This window comes from Rousettus aegyptiacus, unplaced genomic scaffold (genome assembly GCF_014176215.1).
Source record: "Rousettus aegyptiacus isolate mRouAeg1 unplaced genomic scaffold, mRouAeg1.p scaffold_m13_p_3, whole genome shotgun sequence".
Lineage (NCBI taxonomy): Eukaryota > Metazoa > Chordata > Mammalia > Chiroptera > Pteropodidae > Rousettus > Rousettus aegyptiacus.
Genome location: NW_023416306.1, coordinates 20,422,965 through 20,440,873, shown reverse-complemented (window position 1 = coordinate 20,440,873; position 17,909 = coordinate 20,422,965). Strand labels below are relative to the sequence as shown.

The window sequence follows — 17,909 nt, the reverse complement described above, 5'->3', positions numbered from 1 at the left end:
GGGGGCACAGAATGGGAATCACAAATGGCCCAGGAGACTCCAGGAAAGCCTTTCTGAAAAGGCATCTTGAAGGGTAGGAAACAGGACCAGGGAAAAGAGATTAGGGGGAAGTTGCAGAGTAGAGGCACAAAGTTATAAAAAGAGCAGTCAAAAGTCAGCTGCAAGTAGACAATGAGGTATACATATACACAGAAATGATGGGGAAGAGGCTAAAACTTTGGGGAACAGATAGTGAAAGATCTCATAAAGCATGATAAGGAACATGGATTCTATCTTGCAGAGATTCACAAATAGGGAAGATTGGCACCATTTGATGGAGATCAATGAACTGGAGGAGCTCAGGAATCAGGAAAAAATTCTACAAAATGTTTTGAAAGTAAAAGCATATCTTTTAAATATGAGACACACTAGTTAAATTGTGCTTGATGGCTTTAATATTTACTGTTAACTGAGAGTAAGATTATTGTACTAAATGCAATGGTTAAAGCGAAGGTGCCAGATTTAGACTGCCAGGGTTCAAATCACCTCTGACAACTGCGTGACCTTGGCTAAGCTCTCCGTGCCTCAACTTCCTTTTCTAAATAACGGGAAAACAACAATCTACTTCCTAAGACTGTAATGAAGGCTAAAATAAAATTTTGCATGAAAAGCACTTGAAAAAGTGCCTAGCGCTTAGTAAACATTTAATAAATGTCAGCTGCTATTATTACCATTATTATTATAATGGTACAGTACTACCATTAGTAATACTGTAACCTTGCTGCACAATCAATGTTGAAGAGGTCACAACTAATAGTGTAATAAAACACGTTTAAAAAGAATCAGGCAATTTTAGTGTGAAACTCGTGATGTAAAAAGGGTAGATATCCAGAAACTCAACCTTATGCTAGAATAGAGGAAGAGGCAAATATTAAAATTTATTTCCTCTGGTAGTCATAAAACATGTACATGGTGCGCAGCGACAGTGTATTACTGTGGTAGCTGTAGGTCAGGGCCTCTGACATTAGCCATCAATCAGAGGCTTAAGCAGTATTTGCAACAGAAAACATAGACCAAATAAGCAGTTCAAAGACTTCCCAACTGAATAATACAGGTTACAACTCAGGATCAGATTTTGGTAAGAGGTGAGCCACACCATACAAGAATGGCCAGGGTTTTGCTGTTTTTTCTCTTAAGTTGTAATTGCTCTGATTAACAGATACAGTAGACAAAATTGAATTTTAGAAGAATCTTGAAATACAGCTAAAGCCATGTCAACAATTTGTAAAGAAATATACTATACAAAGACTGATTTGAAAAATTCTTAAATATTATAGTTCTTAATTTTTTAAACTTCTACACAGAACAAACACTTGTTTGAGGATGCTTGAGATTTTCTCCTCACTGGACTCTTCCACGAACCTGGTGTGTGCTGAGATTGCAAAGTATGACATCTCCAGAGGCTGTGGCCACACACACAGACTCCTGATCCAGCAAGTCCTGAATACCAACAATGCAGCCACTTCCATCGTCCGGGAGAAAGCCTTCTGCCACCAAAGGGATTTCATTTTTCACCTTTCACCAAAACAAACACATAAGCAAATTAAGCCAATATACTTTCAATAACAATTCATAACATTTCCAGAAATAGAATACATTTTAATGCTCCTTTTAGTAAATAAAAGCTTTCAAAATATTTTTTTCTAGATTAAAATCCAAGCTTTCATTTGAGAAATCTCACAACTCTACTATCTTTAACAAGAAAAGTAGTTAAAGAGATCTTTTGGCCAAGCAAACACAAAACAAAAGAAGTTTCATCTCTTTAAAACCATCTAATAAGAGATGAAGCTAATAACTATGGTTTCCTAAGATTTCTATAATATAGAAAAAAGGAACTAAAAATATAATCACCTAAAAAACAGTAGCAAAATATAATTAAGGGAAGATACTAGAACTGACTCAAAAAGCTTTGAAATATATACAAAGGCTCAGTATCCAGCAGTGAAGATTCTGATTTATTTGGTATGGGACAGAGGCTGAAACATAGTTTTTAAAGGCAATTTTCATTTGCATTTCCAGATGAGCACCACTGTTACAAAGAGGACATGGCAGAAAGGGTAAAAAGCAGGGCGCTCACACAAAACATAAGGTCAGAGTTTTGCCAACTCAGATTTAAAACAGCAGCAAAGTTTAAGATAGGTTACTATTTCTTTCTTTTTCTCTTTTTGTTTTTTGTGAAGGTAGGTTACTATTTAAGTTACGTCTGATATGACATCAGTATAAAGCAAAGGGTGTGTCCATTTAGGAGGATGAAAACTCAGTAAGATTTAAAGACTCTCTGGGGAAGCAAGTTTGGAAAAAGACCAGTCAATGGTCATGCCGAGTACTAGCGTTCTCCATAAATAACTCACTTCTCTTGTGACAGGGTCCACTTCCATGAGTCCATGTTCTGAGCCAATGATCACTGTCTCCTGTTCAGTTCGGAGACAGAAGCACTGAGGTTTCCCTGGAGCCTGAATATCCCCGAACTCTAGGATGCGAAATAACTTTAGATTTCTCATGATGAAACGATTCCTAAAAAAAAAAGTACAAATACCCCTTGATAAAGCATTCATTCTTAAGAGGGAAAAAAGTTTTAACATCGGTTATTCTTCAGGAAAGTTGAAAAGAACAATATGAAAAGAAAAACATCTTATTTTTAAATATGAGGATATCTTTATAACCAGATAGATTTATAAAATCCTATAAAATCCATGTGTTATGTGTGTGCATATTTGAGAAAAATTTATAATAAAATTACTTTACTATCGCCAGGTGCATTTACTTATAAACTGGCTACATACATTCACTAAAAAATTAAAATTAAATCAAAAACAGAAATAAATGTGTCTACTATTCTAAGGGGGAAAATAAGACACTGTAAAATTAAAAGTTTTCTTCAAAATGATAACCTACATATGTGGAACTTGGTGACCTGATATAACTACTTCATACAAACGACTTCACTTTCCTGGCTTGTTTTTTACCAGCGCAATAGAAAGGTGAGAAACGAACGATAAATAAGCAGCTTATTTTGGTCTAGCAAAATCAGGCTTGCTTTAATGCATAACATTATCTAAGTAGGAAAAAAAAAACATGTTAATGTGCTAGATATTTATATTCAGATCCATTTAAGGTTTATAACTAGAAGTCCCTAAATTATGTTAAAGGTGGCAATTATATAGACCATACTGGCCTTAATGCCACCAAAATCCAAGGTGAATTCTTGCATCTTGGCATTTCATACATATGATGTTGAAAAAATAAAAATGAGTAAATCCTCCTACACATCAGATAACGTTAAGTGTACTATGAATGATACAACATATAACATGGGTTAAAAGAAAGGCAAAACCATACATGGTGGAAGTGAGGAAGAAAATCAAGGCAGACAATGGTTTTATAAGTTTTAGAGACATTTATATTTAAGAACTTCTAGAAATTATTTGAACCTGTATTATATTGCGCAGGTTTTTAATTTAGATCTAACTCTATACAGAAAGCTTGAGTTTTTCAGAGCACATAAAAATTATCTCTCTTTTATCTTTAAACATCATGAAAATGACTCTTGAAATAGATCTGAAAGGATAAGTAGATTTGAAAAATCGGTAGATTTAAGATGAGAGACTGCTTGGTAAATCTGGCCAGAGGGAGTAAGCAAAGGATAGCACACCTAGCAGTAAGGACAGGCAACAGGGGGTTGGATGTGTAGTTTCCTGGCTGTCTTTCATGCTGGTTTATCTAAGAATAACCATGCAGTGATTCTGCCATGATAGATCATCAAACTCTTAACATCCTTCCCTGTGAACATGGATTCTATTCACCAACAACCTATAAGCCTTGAGGTCCATGAACCCGAGGGCAAGAATCTGGAGGGTAAAGGCAGTAGGAGCTAAGGACTCACTTTGTCCTGTTATCTTGTTGTTATCCTAGCAAGATGCCTTAATCCTTGCAGGGCCCTTGGTCCTAGTATCTACCACTGCCAGGTCCAGCCTCATTAACCCCATCACCGGAGGTAACAGCACTAACCAGGTAGGTCCCCTCCAGACATCGAAATCCAGCAACACCTGGCTCTTGCTCTGAATTTCAGAAACATCAACACAAGAAGTCTGAGTCCCAGCTTTACAATGCCTCTCCTCTAAATTTAGGCTATGATAATCCCAACTGCTTCCTTGTTTAATCCCCAACCTAGCTAAGCTAGTTTCATCAGTTTACCTTTTATGTTACTTCATTGTTCCCTTTTTGTCCCTCCAACAGCTATATACATTAATACCAGTTTTTTACATTAATACCGTTGAAATGATGTGTGGTTTTTACTTTCCCAACTGGACTCTGACTGACAAATGTAGCAAACAACCTGAGTTCTCAAATCCCTGAGCTTTCAGAATCGCCAGCCAAGGTGAGTTCATCATTCATCTACCTCTTCCCAACTCTCCCAGTCTCAAAAGAACTTTCCTAAATTTTCGCACCTATCACCCTTATCTTCTAAGAGGTGTACCCACTTCTTTGCAAATCTAGGAAAGGAATCTTCTCCAAACTCCCCTAGGACTCTGGCTCATTAGTACCCTTTCTTTAACATCTGCAATCCTGGGCACTCCACTGTCAATGATTCAACTTTTCTCAGCCCTTAACCATGCTAAAGATCTCTCTATACCATAGATCAATCCTGATCTCCAAAATTTCTGAAAGCTACATTTTCTTCCCTTGCTCCTTCATCTGCCTCTTGGCTAATTATCATGCCTATAAGTACCAGGTAGATCACTAATATGCTGACTAGATCTAAATGTCTAGCCCCTGATCCTCCCCAAACTGAACAGTAAACCCATATTGTCAACATTCTTATGTTATAACAAGGATGTCTCATAAGCACATCGAATATAACCTGCAAAACAAAGTACATGCTATTCCCCTACCAAACGAGTTTCCCCTATTTGGAGACATCGCATTTCTACTCTCTGTTCCCTAAATCTTTGCCTACTTTTTGCTTACACTTTTATATTAAACTTCACTGGTGCCCTCCGTGGCTGTCAATATACAGTTTCAATCCTTTACACAGTACCTAATCAATACTATGATCCTGTCTGTAGCCTATGGTAAACACGTACTAAGCACTTGCAAAGTACTAGGATCTGAAGACAAAAGATGACTCTGACATTCACTGCCTTTACGGAGGTCACAGTTTAACCGTGGAGAGGGCCACATAATATACCACATTAGATGGAAAAGCATCGAGGACAACATCTGCACAAAAAAAGTCGCAGACATGAGTAGGGACCCGCAGCAGTTTTCGATCCTGTCTCTAATAACCGTTGTCTTCTATCGTGTATTGACTGATTCGCTTTCAGCAGTACTGCCCACCCCTGCAAGGAATCCACAGGCTGGTTATGTGTGTAGCCGTGGAGCAGAGAACCCCCCGACGGCCGCAGGTGGAGCAAGCTGCGAGCCTGCACAAAGAGAACCTAAGGCTCACGGGCAGAGGTGGTCACGCCGCATTCCACTCTTGGGCCTGCAGCAGGCAGAGGTTGCGTGCTCTGGGGCTCCCTTCACCAGCACACCCCCTGGCGAACAAGGCCCGGTTCCGTGCCCCCACCACGATGAGTTGCTCGAACGCTCACCGGCGCGGCGCTCTGAGAACCTCCAAAGAGCGGTGCGTCCACCCTCGCCTCCAGGGCCACGCGCAGCCTGCCTCCCGCGGCCCGTCCGGGGTTGCGCACGAGCCTCTCTCGGTCTGCGGCTCCCGAGCTCTCGCGGTGCGCACCGGGCCTCCGGGCCGCTAGACCCCCTGGGGCGGCGGCAGTAGCTGGCAGAGAGGGCAGACAGCCGAAGAGATGAGAACGCGCGAGCCAGGTAGTGGGGCACACGTCTAGTGGCGCGGCAGTGACGTCAGGAAGCGGAGGAGGCGTGGCCGGCCTTCTCCGCGAGTAGCCCTGGCAAGAGAAACCGGGAGAAGCTGCGCAGACTGCCGGCCCCCATCCCTGCGCCCTCCTGCCCAGCCTATTGTATTGCATCCCAACCTTTACGTCAACCCCAAAGCCCAGTAACTGGCGCCAGTGGGCGGAGCCTGCAGGGCCAGGGGAGCAGCGCGCGTGCGCAAACCACGCGCCGCGCGCCGGAAAGACACCCTTTTTCCGGGAGTGTTTGGAGGAAGCCCCCGACTCTCCGAGTGTACAGGTGGCGGCGCCGGAGGTCGTCATGGCTACCGAGCCGGTGGCCGCAGAGCCTGCGGTACCATCGCTTGTGGATCGTTACTTCACTCGCTGGTACAAAGCGGGTAAGAGGGGAATGATGACGATCTCTCCTTGGCCACATTGGCCTGATGCCGTAGGGACTATGGTGACACATTGTAAGCCATGCGAGCTCTCCCCGGCGCTCTTTCCCCACGTTAGAAGGAATTGGACCACTCTTTTGCTCTCTAGGTCGAGAGAATGGCATTTGTAAAGGCATCGAGGACTGAATTCTGGGGCTGACGAGTGCTTTGTGAATTCCTAGGTGGGTTGCCTGCGGAAAAATGATAGTCTTAAGATGAGGGCCCCGAGGTAGTCAGGGGCTGGATTGCAATGTCGAGTACCAGAATGAGTTTGAGGGGCACAATCCTAAAGGGAGTGGCAGTGCATAAAATGATTTAAATGATGAGGTCGAAAATATGGTAGACGCTGTAGGGATGTAAAGAAGAGGGTGGGTTAAATAGGGGCATTTAGAAAACAATCTAAGTTTAAAGAGAAGTCGCTGCTGTTATACACTTGCCACTTAATAAGTAGATATTTCGTTCTAGGTGCATTTGGTAAATATCAGTGGTAGGAGCATTGTTGGGGACCCTCCTGACCCCTTATTTGTTCTCCTTCATACAGGGATAATAAGTGTACTTTTTTAAAATTTAGTATATGCTTTATTAGCCAAATTTAGGGTGACCAACCGTCCCATTTTACCCAGGACCAGGGTTTCCCAGAATCCGAGACATTCTCACATCAGGACAGTCCTAGGCAAATCAACAGGAGTTGGTCGCTCAATAATTAACCAACAAAACATACACTACTGTATTATATAAAGAATACATTGTTAATCGCATTTCTTACAGAAATAATGATTGTACTCATTTTAAAGTGAGTATAAAGCAAGATGAAGCAAAGAGTTAGTTGAATGAATGATTCCACCTGGACCAGATCTCTTTAAATACTTTATAGCAAGCCTTTTAGGCATATCTTTGAGTAATGAAGGGATACCAGTGATCAGTATGTGTAGAATTTTCACAATTATATGAACCAGTATTTACACAGTGGTAGTAAATATTGACTTTGCAACTAACAGACTCACTCATTCTTCTAGATGTCAAAGGAAAACCCTGTGAGGACCACTGTATACTGCAGCACTCTAACCGGTAAGCAAACTGGGAATTTTAAATTATCAAAAATGTGTTTCTGGAATTGTAGCCTGGTATGGTATTATATTGAACAATTGTTCAATAAATGATTACCTTCCACTGTGTTGAAATAGTATTATTATTATAGACATTTGGTTGACAAGAATGAGCCTCTCAGTGCCTACTCACTCTGAACAAACTCTATTACCCGAACACCCAAATGAACCACCACACCCTCAGTTCACTGCTACCTGGAGTAACTAGCCTGTGCCTAACCAGTGAATGGCCAAAGTCGTGAAGAAGGCAAGGGTAGAGGCCTAGGTGGTAGCCTATACATGCAGGCATGCCTTCTCTCTCTTCCGCCTCAGTGCTACCTAAAGACCTCTGGTACTCTTCGCTTCTCTGGGAAGGAAATTCACTCCCATTTTCTCCTTTTTATTATTGCATTTCCTTCTACAGTTAAGCTCTGATAGTAACCAGAGGAAAGTGGGGAGAAATGATAGTTTAAACAAATGTCAGTTCAGATATTCTTATGCCAATAGGAATACTGTGTTACATGAGAAGAATTATACCAAGCAATAATACAGGACCAATTTTTGCTCCTTGTAGAATATGTGTCATCACATTGGCAGGATCTCATCCAGTTCTTCAAAGTGGAAAAACAATTAAAAGCATTTCCTATCAAATCAGTACCAACTGTAGCAGACTTCAGAACAAGGTCTCTGGGAAATTTAAGCGGGTATGTTCTGATGATTCTCTACTTAAATCCTCTGTATCATAATAATGATAGATCCAGTCAGTCTTAGAATTTAGTGATGTATGCTCAGCATACTGCCCTGGCAGTTTGAGGTGCTGATCTTAGGAATACTTTAACCAGAAAGAAATTGTCAGACCAAAAAAATGAGGTATTTCAGGAGATATAGGATCTGTCATTTTAGGTTCTATATCACCACCCTTGTTATCCTGAGGATTGGGAAGGTGAGCCTTTGAAAAGACAACTCTAATACCAATATAATGAGCTATTCTGTTCCTTCTAGTTTTAATAAACCAGTATTTGAGTTCTATAAAATTTATGTGACCAACTCTTCTTTACCATTTATTTTCAGATGTAAATTAAAAATTTTTTAAAATATTTCTTGAAAAATAATCTGAAAAAAAATTCCTCCTTAGCATTTTCCATTCCTTATTAGTTGCCAATCCAATACACATCAGGCCACACCCTCTACCTTCACATAGTGCTCAGTTGTACAAAATGATATCTCTGCCCTCTATGACTCTAGGCAGCATGGACACATTTTATTAAAAGAGAGTATAACTTTAAGTAGATCCATCATATCGGATAATTCAGGTCCTTCATTTCCTGAATCTTCTAATAATGTACCTATGGTTATTGATTTTTCCTCTCTCAGGAAACACACGGACTTAGAAAAGCATGGACTATTCTTAAAAGATAAAGTCTACAAATTGCAAGTAAAGCAATTAGTACTTAAGGAGTTCCTTTGATGTTCCTGATAAATCTTTGTCCAAAATTGTAGCATTATTGTTACTACTGAAGAATAGAGGCTGTCAGCACTGCCAATCATTCATCCAAGGGAGGTGATTAAAAGGAGCCAAAACATTTCTGCTCTTTTGACACAGTCCCAGTGGTAGACAAACGCTCTGGGATGAATCCCCAACTCTTCCTCCCAAAGGTGGAGAATCACACTGACTAGTATTTTAAAATTAAGTGGCCACACGCAGAGAGAGGAGTGAAGCCAATGTGGTGATATCCAAATGTTAGTTCCTAATGTTTGAGTGCTAGAGATAATGAAGGAATAGCATCTTGAGCTCAAATGTCTATATTCACTAGGGGAAAAATTCTTGGGAAAAAAAGAAAAAACTCATGAGACATGCCTGCATCAGTTTCCCATGCGCCTCCTCGTAGATATTTGTCAGAAACTCCCAGCTACATCCATAGAGCGGAGTACCTGAAAGAGTAACCGTGCCAAAGCATTCAAACAGATGTATGTCAAAATGTAGTATTTACTTCTGGGTTATAGGATAATGAATAAGTTATTACTGTATGCTACTGGAAACTTTTCTGTTTTCCAAAACTTCCTCAAAGCACATTTCTTTGTAATTAGAAAAACATCCCTCCTCCAAAAAGTCATAGTGATTGAGCCTAATGAAGTTCCTTTATTAAGTTCTAATATGAAAATAAGGTAGGAATCTTAATGGAATTAACTTTGTACAGTATTGATGGCACACTGTCATGTTGAATTTTCTATTGTTTATTGATGGATTTTCTTAGACTTTTGAAAAAATCTTTATACCTGGCTATATGCAGGTTCTTATTTAAAGTTGATAAAATATATTCTTAATCTTTAAACTACTTATCACATGTGTCTCAGTCTGCTTTTTCCCCTAGAGCCTAGGATGGTACCTGGCCAATAGTAGGCACTTATATAAATATTTGAATAAATGAATGGTTTTTCTATACTTACGTCATTTTTCTTTAAAATACCAGTTCTAGGAATATAACCTATTATAACATTGAGAGCTGCCTCTCAGAAGAAAGTGAAAGTGTACACCAATTATGTCTTCTCTTTCATTGTCAGGGGGCACAGTTTCTAACAGAACTTGCACCTCTGTGTAAGATTTACTGCTCAGATGGAGAAGAATACACAATATCGAGGTGAGTTACTTTTTAACCACAATTTAGGAGGAACAAAGAAGACAATATTTTTCTTCATAACAATTCTTTTTTCAATAGCTGTGTTAGAGGACGGTTGATGGAAGTGAATGAAAACATTCTCCATGAACCATCTATTCTTCAAGAGAAGGTAAAAAGTGGGAAAGTAAGATCCCATCCACATTTTATTGGATTTTTGTCATTTGACAGTACTAAATATTCTGTTTCCTTTCTAGCCATCCACTGAAGGCTACATTGCAGTTGTGTTGCCCAAATTTGAAGAAAGTAAAAGCATAACAGAAGGGTTACTGACACAAAAACAATATGAAGAAGTTGTGGTAAAACGCGTTAACGCCACAACAGCTACATCGTGAGAATTGACATGGAATTCGATCTTTGCCCTAAGGAGGAGCCAGCACACGTGAAGAAGCATACGTCACAGCCAGCCATCTGCAGGGAGGCCCGGTTTTCTTTCTGTCTCTTGCAAAACAAGCCTTAGTTGTCATTTTGTCTTTGCCCTGCCACGTACTCGCTGTGTGGTCTTTTGCTTTTCTCCAACAACTGGCAAGGGAGGGATTTTTTTTTTTTTTTAAATAAATAAAGCACTTTAAAGAAAATTTGAAAAAGACAAAAGTTTTAAGGTTTTAAGTAACAAAGTAAAAATTTACCCTTCATTCTATAACCCATTAGTAAATACTACATTTTGACATTCTTCTGTTTGAATATTACCGTGTTGTTAATTGTTTTTGCCTCAATCCTCCATCAGTTTGAAGTTAAAAGGAACAACTGGCCTTTTTCACCCAGTCTACTTTAATGTGATGCTAGTCCCACCCCACCTGCTCTAACTCCTCTCTCTCTAGACTGTAGGGGAGAGGCAGAGTGTAGAGTGTACCTTCTCTAGTCCTCACACTGCTGGGATGGCCTTTCTCTCTGAAACAAAGTGGAACTGTAACAGTGTGCCTTCTTAAATGAGGGACATATGAAAAGGCTTTGAAAAATACAAAGGGCTTTCCTAATATGAAGATATTATAATGCAGTGCATGCATTGTAGTCACTCAGTTTCACACTCTAGTTACAGGGTAACCAGCAAAGAAGTTACTGTAATTCAAAGACCCAGAGGCCTTTGAATAGAACAAAAGCTTTCACGTCATTTAAACTAAAAAAGAAAGAAAAAAAATTTTTGGTGTAAGATTGTATACTTAATGACATTGAATTTTAAATAAAAGGATTTAAAAATTGTTATTAAGGGCTACAACACATATTCAATTAAATATGTTTTCAAATAAAATAATACAGAAGAAATCACTTGATGTGTAAATTCCTTTGGTTCTCTGTCCTCTTACTCTGTTGAAGTCATAAGTTATCCCTTCCCCAACCCTACTTGTACTTAAATAAGAGAATATTTTCATTCCAGGTATATAAAAGTAGTTTGTAAATCTAAAAATTATTTTTGACTCAAGAAAAATGTCTTGTAACTTGAGTGCCATTGTGACTGTCCCTATATATACCTACCAGACGTAATACATGTAGTTACTCTACAAACATCTACACTATCAAGTGCTCTGAACAGAAAATATAAGCACAAACCAGTAGATCTTCACTGAGTAGCACAATGATTCCTGAAGACGTCATAAAACAAAGATAGTAAAAATAGTATAAGAATTATATATTTTACGTACACAATTACCTTGCATCATTCACACATTATTTCCATTGTAATTTAAAAGACTACTTTGGTTTCAGGGAATAAAAGTCATGTGTAATGATTTTTATAAAGTATTTTGTAAAGGTCATTAACCAACCTGCGTACATTCCATTTTCTCCCTAAGGCCTACAGTAAGTTCAAGTTCCTTCAATAAAATCCTCACAAGCTAATTGGCAGTATGGTTCTTTGAGATCTTGTGAATATTAATTGTGACGGCTGACCCAGATAATGATGATTAGACATGCGTCTATGACTACTGCCATTTGTCAAATGACATGTCTATTAGATTTCAAAATGAATTTCAAAGCATTGGGATACAAGCACTGTCAAATGAGTCCAAAACAAAGTTAACTATACCATATAAGGGCAGGACCTATATACTAGATCTTTCCATCCGAACTTCACCCTTGAAACAAGAAAAACTTTAAACCCTAAAATTAAAAAGACTAAAGAAAAATGTTTATTTGTTTTAAAATGAACATTCCAAAGGTACATATATAAAATATATGATTCAGAATTTATTTTAAATAGCTTAGTCCCATCATTCTCTTGCATCTCCTATCATTCACTACTGAGAAGAGTAGTTCAAAAACTATTTTTTTTTAAGCTAGTAAGATAGGCTTAGGATTCCAGCTAATAATCAGAGCAGACAGGCCAGCTCTTAGAACTAGAACTATGGCGTGAGCTCCATGACCCTGCTTTTTGGTGGTGGGGGGTGGGGGGAGGGAGGGAGGGGGTAGCAGGCATTTATCTCAACAGATAACCTGTGCTATGTGAAATGCTTGTTAGAGAATAAACGTGTTCTACTAGCATGGCTGATCTGTGACAAGCAGGCAGCAAAGATGCCCTGTCACACTTGATGAATAGGATTAAAGAGTTCACAGGTTTAAAGAAAACTGCTTTCAACCAGACAACTGTGTATTTTCTGGTGAAAATTAGTGTTCTAGATGATAAGCTTAAATAAAAATGGAAAACATGAAGGTAAAATATGCCAAAGGTAAACACGTACTCAAAATAGCATCTTTGGATTAAACTGTCATTAAGACTGTCAGGATATTTGGCTTTTAAAGAACATTATTAGCAGCAATGTCTCATTTTAAAATCACACTGCAATTAGAACTCTAGCAACTACCATGGCATTTATTAGTTGTCAAAAAGCTTCACAATCAGTTTCATAATTAGAAAATATAGCAAGATTTCAGTATTGTTTTCTTTATAAAATTACCGAATTTCTGAAAATATAAAGAATCATTTGCTTTCTAAAAATGCCAGCTTTGCCACAGGGTGTTCCAGAGATCTGACCTCAAATGCTTCTCAAGTTTTACCATCCACGGAGTCTTTATTTGTAACTGAGACCCATCTGTTGTTTTCCATCTGAAACTGGGAAGAGTTAAAACAATTAGTTTTTGCTTTCTTCATAAAATTTGCAAAATTAAGTAATAACTATTTTCTTTTACATTGTCCTTTAAGTTTTAAAATGTGAGCATAAAATAGAAAAACTCTCACCTTCTTCAGCAATTTAAAGCAAAGTGAGAGAAGCTGGACCAAAATAGCCATCATGGTTCGTGTCTTTGTGATACACTTATCAACCTATAGTGATACAAAGCAAGCAAATCGAATTTCTTTACAAGGGGTACTTCAAAAGACTTTATCATTTAGTTAGTTTTAAAATGATAAAAGTTCTCTATTATGGAACTCTAAGAGATCTCAAAAGGTATATGGATTAGTGTACACAAGCTGACTCGATGACCTGAGGCCCCAGAACACAGATGCAGGGATTACTGCCCTGCCTGGGTCTCCTGCCTATTTCATGAATCCCCAGGATGGAAAGTCGGCCCTTTGTAATTCAGGCTGTTTAGGGGCTTCTCAAAGCACTCCAAATAGTGGCAGTGAACTCCCTGCTCTGCAATTCCTAGCACTCCTCTCTGTTGCACTCCAATTCCCTAAGGATGGGAGCCATACCCTGAGGAGTTTGTGCCCTAGACATGTGATGACATCCGGATTTAAGGGAAGCTGCTTAACGCTATGGAATTAATCACGTCAAAAAAGCCAACTTATTTGGTGAGCCTATTTGCTCCCTTGGGTCAATTATAACTATAGATAACAAGTAATTCTTGCAGTTAAGGGATGAAAAATGGAAGTAAATAGCTCTTCTGTGGTTATTAACACTATTTGAAAAAAAAAAGGGGGGGCTGGAAGCTAACCCAATAAAGAAGTGTCGAAGTTTCTCAAAAGTTGCCTACCTGAATAACCCACCCTCATGTTTACCTTTAAAAACACTTGATTCTGCAAAGGTGTCTTCGTTATTGTCTGGAGCTGGTGGCATAGAGGAATTAGCTTGTTTATTTCCAGGAGAAGCATCAGCTTGTCATCATCTTTCAGCTGAAATATAATTTAGGAAGTCATAAAAGCTCCAACATAACTCTATCTTTTAAACCTTAAATATTTTTATATCCAAAGTGGGTATTCATAACATCACCACCAACACTAGGCATAGGCCTGCGTTACCTGTTTTGAGAAAGCTTGTACACTTGAAGCAAGTTTCAAGCCCTCTTCAGCAAAAACCTGGTGGAAAGGGAAAACACTACTTTAGATGTGTGTCTTCTGGATAACTGGTAAAATATACATTCGTGGATAATTTTCACATAGAATTTTAAAACTGAAGCCCAAAAATAAAAGGTCGCAGAACTCCTAAAATTTTTGTTGTACCCAGGAGAACAACACAAGAGTTTAACTGTATTCAGCAGGCTATTTCCCAGACTTGGTGCAGAATCAGTCCCTGCAGAGACTCCTCTACACCTGGACACCTCCAACTACGTGAGGATCACATGGACCTGTGACACTTAGCCATACAAATTATGTCTGGGCTTCCGGAGGGAGCTGAAGCTCATCTCATAATATCCTCAATTATAAAGGGCTGATGAATCCTAGAGTATGAGCTCAAAGGGTTAGAACTTTCCTGCTTCCAGGTAAGCAAGGAAAAACTTGTTGCCCAGACATATTCCTTAATTAGCCGTTTGAGAGAACCAGTTCAGATTGGTTTTTGACTATTCTCCATGTTCATACAATTTAGTAGGGAGAACAGGATGATAGAAAGAACAGTAACAAGGCTGGACAGATAAGAATATTCAGGATGATTAATTTTAAATGGTACATAGAATATTTTAGAGTGAGAGATACCAGGGAAATAAAAGGAGAAAGACTTAGCCTTCAATAGCAACAATAAGAATAAAGAGAACAGAGCAAATTTGAGAGTGATTTGTGAAGAAAAATAACAGGTCTTGGTAATAAACTAGATAAAGAATATGAGGTAGGAGCCAGTAATTTAAGGGTTAACTTTAATCCTCTATCCAACAGCCTTAACACACCTTGCTGTCATTGGATAGACTGATCTCAAAGTCAAATAGTTCTTTGCATCCTTCCCTAACCTTTAAAAGGGAAAACAGAGTTTTACACCTAGCTTCTAGCCAAACAGAATGACTCACTTACCTATATGTTCCTCATCGTTCCATGTTAACACTTTCTGTTTTACACATCTTCTCTTCCCTCGTAACCTGAAAACCCTTTGTGGGCGAGATCCATGTCTGCCTCATAAATTATCATGGTTTTAAAACCACTTTTAAGCTGATGACTCCCAATTTTTTTTCTTCATTCATGAACTATCCTGACCTCAGTCTTGTATATCCTACTTGAGCGAAGCAAAATGCTTGATTTCCACACTCTAAATGTGGTGTTGTCCCTCGGTGTTCCCCATCTCAGTAAATGGCACTATCGCTTACCCTGTTGGTCGAGCCAAAACCCTTTTAAAACCTAAGGCGGATCATGCCATTGCCCCTCAACACTCTCAGTGGGTTTCCCATCATACTTGAAAAAAAAAAGTCAAAGTTCTTTCCGTGACTACGGAAATGTCATATGTTACCACCTTTCTTCTGGCTCACTCCATTCCATCTACACTTGCCTCCAGATGTTCTTTAGATGCCCCGGCATACCTGCACACCTCAGGGCCTTTCCACTTGTCCTGTGGGCCTGAAATAGTCGACCCCGAGGTATGCGTCAAGCTCACTCTCTCGCTTCATTAATAACTCTACTCAAATGTTACCTCCTTAGGGAGGTCTTTTCCAACCATCCTTCTATCACCTCTCTCTTATCCTACATAATTTATCTCTAAGTACTTACATGGGGGTTTTATATACTTTTTATTGTCTATCTCCCCCCACTATAATATAAGCTCCATGTGGGCAGGGGCTTTATTTTGTTCATTTATCTCCAAATTATTTTATATTAGTTTCAGGTATACATTACAGTGGTTATACATTTCAAATATGGAATGCTTCACAAATTTGCATGTCATCCTTGTGCAGGGGTCATACCCATCTTCTCTGTATCGTTCCGATTTTAAAGTGAGCACTCCCCAAAGATTTCTTATCCCCAGGGTCTGACACACAGTACAAACTCAATAAATATTTGATGAACATTCAATGTTCATCAGAGTTTGCAGACAATTCGGCAGACATCAGTTTAGTGCATACGCTCACATAGGAAGCAGGTGAGTAGCGGATCTTCTGCAGTGAAATACCCCTTATGGGGTGGTGTGACTTCGAATGGATATGGGCCAGACTGAACAGAATGAATCCAGAATTTATTCCAACTGTTTTAAGAGAAAAAGCTCATTTATACTCTACAGAAAAATCCACAAGAAACATTTTCTACAATTCTTCTGACTCTACTGATGAAAATCCCCTCACAATTAAATCCCTTTCCTAAAGAGGCTCACTGGGGCATGCATGCCCAAGGAAACGATAAAGGTGATAAAGTGAGAGAAATTTCAAATGTAAGAATGCTCTTGGTTCTGGAGAGGCAAACAGACTAACATGAGAATCAGGGCAAATAAGAAGGAATCCTGCAATCCACTTGCTAATCTAAAGCTTCAGACTAAGGGAGGAGAATTAGGGATGGGCCTGCATGGAGTTCCACTGGCCACACAGGGTACAAGAGTAGATGCCAGTATATCTGTCTCTTCCTGAACGCCCTAGATCATCAGGAATATGGAAGAAAAAAAGGAAATTAACATGTACTGCATTTCGTCTAATGGTCTTAAGCCTATGACAGATGCTTTCTTATGTGTTATCTCATTTAACCAATATCGTTCATCCAATTCAATAAAGAAAAAACCTTCTTAGCATTCAGGAAAGTACAAGCGCTATGCATCTGCTGACAGCATGTTTTCACCTACTTGGGAAAACCTAAAACTTATTATTGCATCTATGGACAATCAAAGCTCATTCTACTTCATCCCTATTTTATATATATATATATGTATGTATGTATATATATATGTATGTATATGTATGTATGTACGTATGTGTATATATTTCCCCTCCCCAACGAGATAACCCAAAAATGCTCCACAAAATGCTACTGCAAGCCCTCTACTCTTTCCTACTACTCTATAGTACACATGAGTGTGCACAGGTAAGCACACAAACATCACAGAATAGATCATTTAGAAACCAGTTAGCACCATTTTTAGCCCAGAATTGAAGTAGTATCATAAAATGGAACTAAAACATACCTCTAACTGATGAATTAAATCCTGGGAAGTTTTCAGTGGCCCCTCTCCCCTGAAATAAAACGAATGATTAGGAGGTAAGAAAAAGTTATTGCCTGGGAATTGGTTTCATAATATTAAAGTTTTAGAGCATTTTGTATATTAAGAGATCCCAAATTTTGAACAATATTGAATAGATCTAATAATATTGTGACTTTATTCTTAAAGCAACTTTAATATTATTACTTCTTGGGTACTTTCAAAAATTCTAAGTAAACATTATATATGTTAATTTTATAATGTAAAGAAATTTAAAACTGACAAATTATATTTAATTTTTGTTTTTCCTGTTTAACCTTTTTTAATTTTGCTTCATAAATTAAATATATACAATCTGATAACATGTCTTAACCAAAAGGCCTTTGTTACGTAAAAGAAAGAGGATCAGACTGAAAGCCAGGAAATTCGCATTTCTGATTCCAATTTCAACTCTGGCAGGAATTCAGTTGTCTTTGATGAGGCATGTCATTTAAGTTTCAATTCTGAAACTATAAAATCATTATAATTTTTGTGTACCACTCTCATCATAAGATTAGGGAATATGAGATTG

General features: G+C 38.6%; 3 protein-coding genes and 1 non-coding gene across 6 annotated transcripts in view; 1 reads left to right on the top strand and 3 right to left on the bottom strand.

Annotated features, from left to right (window-relative positions):
- ELP1 (elongator acetyltransferase complex subunit 1) overlaps nt 1–5,986 on the bottom strand; it is a 53,107-nt gene extending 47,121 nt beyond the window's left edge. Inside the window, exons 1-3 of the mRNA XM_036238372.1 lie at nt 5,634–5,986; nt 2,391–2,553; nt 1,402–1,554 (exon numbers count right to left, since the gene is read on the bottom strand). Coding sequence (XP_036094265.1) covers nt 1,402–1,554; nt 2,391–2,540 — 303 coding nt within the window. The 5' untranslated portion in view covers nt 2,541–2,553; nt 5,634–5,986. The remainder of the gene's footprint in view (nt 1–1,401; nt 1,555–2,390; nt 2,554–5,633) is intronic.
- A 138-nt stretch (nt 5,987–6,124) lies between these two features.
- ABITRAM (actin binding transcription modulator) lies at nt 6,125–11,651 on the top strand. Its single transcript, XM_016130009.2, has 6 exons — nt 6,125–6,289; nt 7,342–7,393; nt 7,985–8,114; nt 9,973–10,049; nt 10,128–10,197; nt 10,283–11,651. Exons 1-6 carry the CDS (start codon nt 6,211–6,213, stop codon nt 10,418–10,420), a joined length of 546 nt encoding a protein of 181 aa, XP_015985495.1. The 5' UTR covers nt 6,125–6,210; the 3' UTR covers nt 10,421–11,651.
- Nucleotides 11,652–12,864: 1,213 nt separating this feature from the next.
- The window catches only part of CTNNAL1 (catenin alpha like 1), a 53,996-nt gene continuing 48,951 nt past the window's right edge, over nt 12,865–17,909 (bottom strand). For 2 of the 3 annotated variants that reach the window (XM_016130004.2, XM_016130007.2), the window contains 5 exons: nt 17,324–17,372; nt 14,260–14,316; nt 14,020–14,133; nt 13,258–13,341; nt 12,865–13,131 (listed from right to left, as the gene is read on the bottom strand). In XM_016130004.2, coding sequence (XP_015985490.2) covers nt 13,066–13,131; nt 13,258–13,341; nt 14,020–14,133; nt 14,260–14,316; nt 17,324–17,372 — 370 coding nt within the window. In that variant the 3' untranslated portion in view covers nt 12,865–13,065. The remainder of the gene's footprint in view (nt 13,132–13,257; nt 13,342–14,019; nt 14,134–14,259; nt 14,317–17,323; nt 17,373–17,909) is intronic. The other variant, XM_016130005.2, reaches the window with a different exon arrangement.
- On the bottom strand, nt 16,068–16,173 carry LOC118601070. Its single transcript, XR_004950172.1, has one exon. It is a non-coding gene; the product is annotated as a U6 spliceosomal RNA (small nuclear RNA).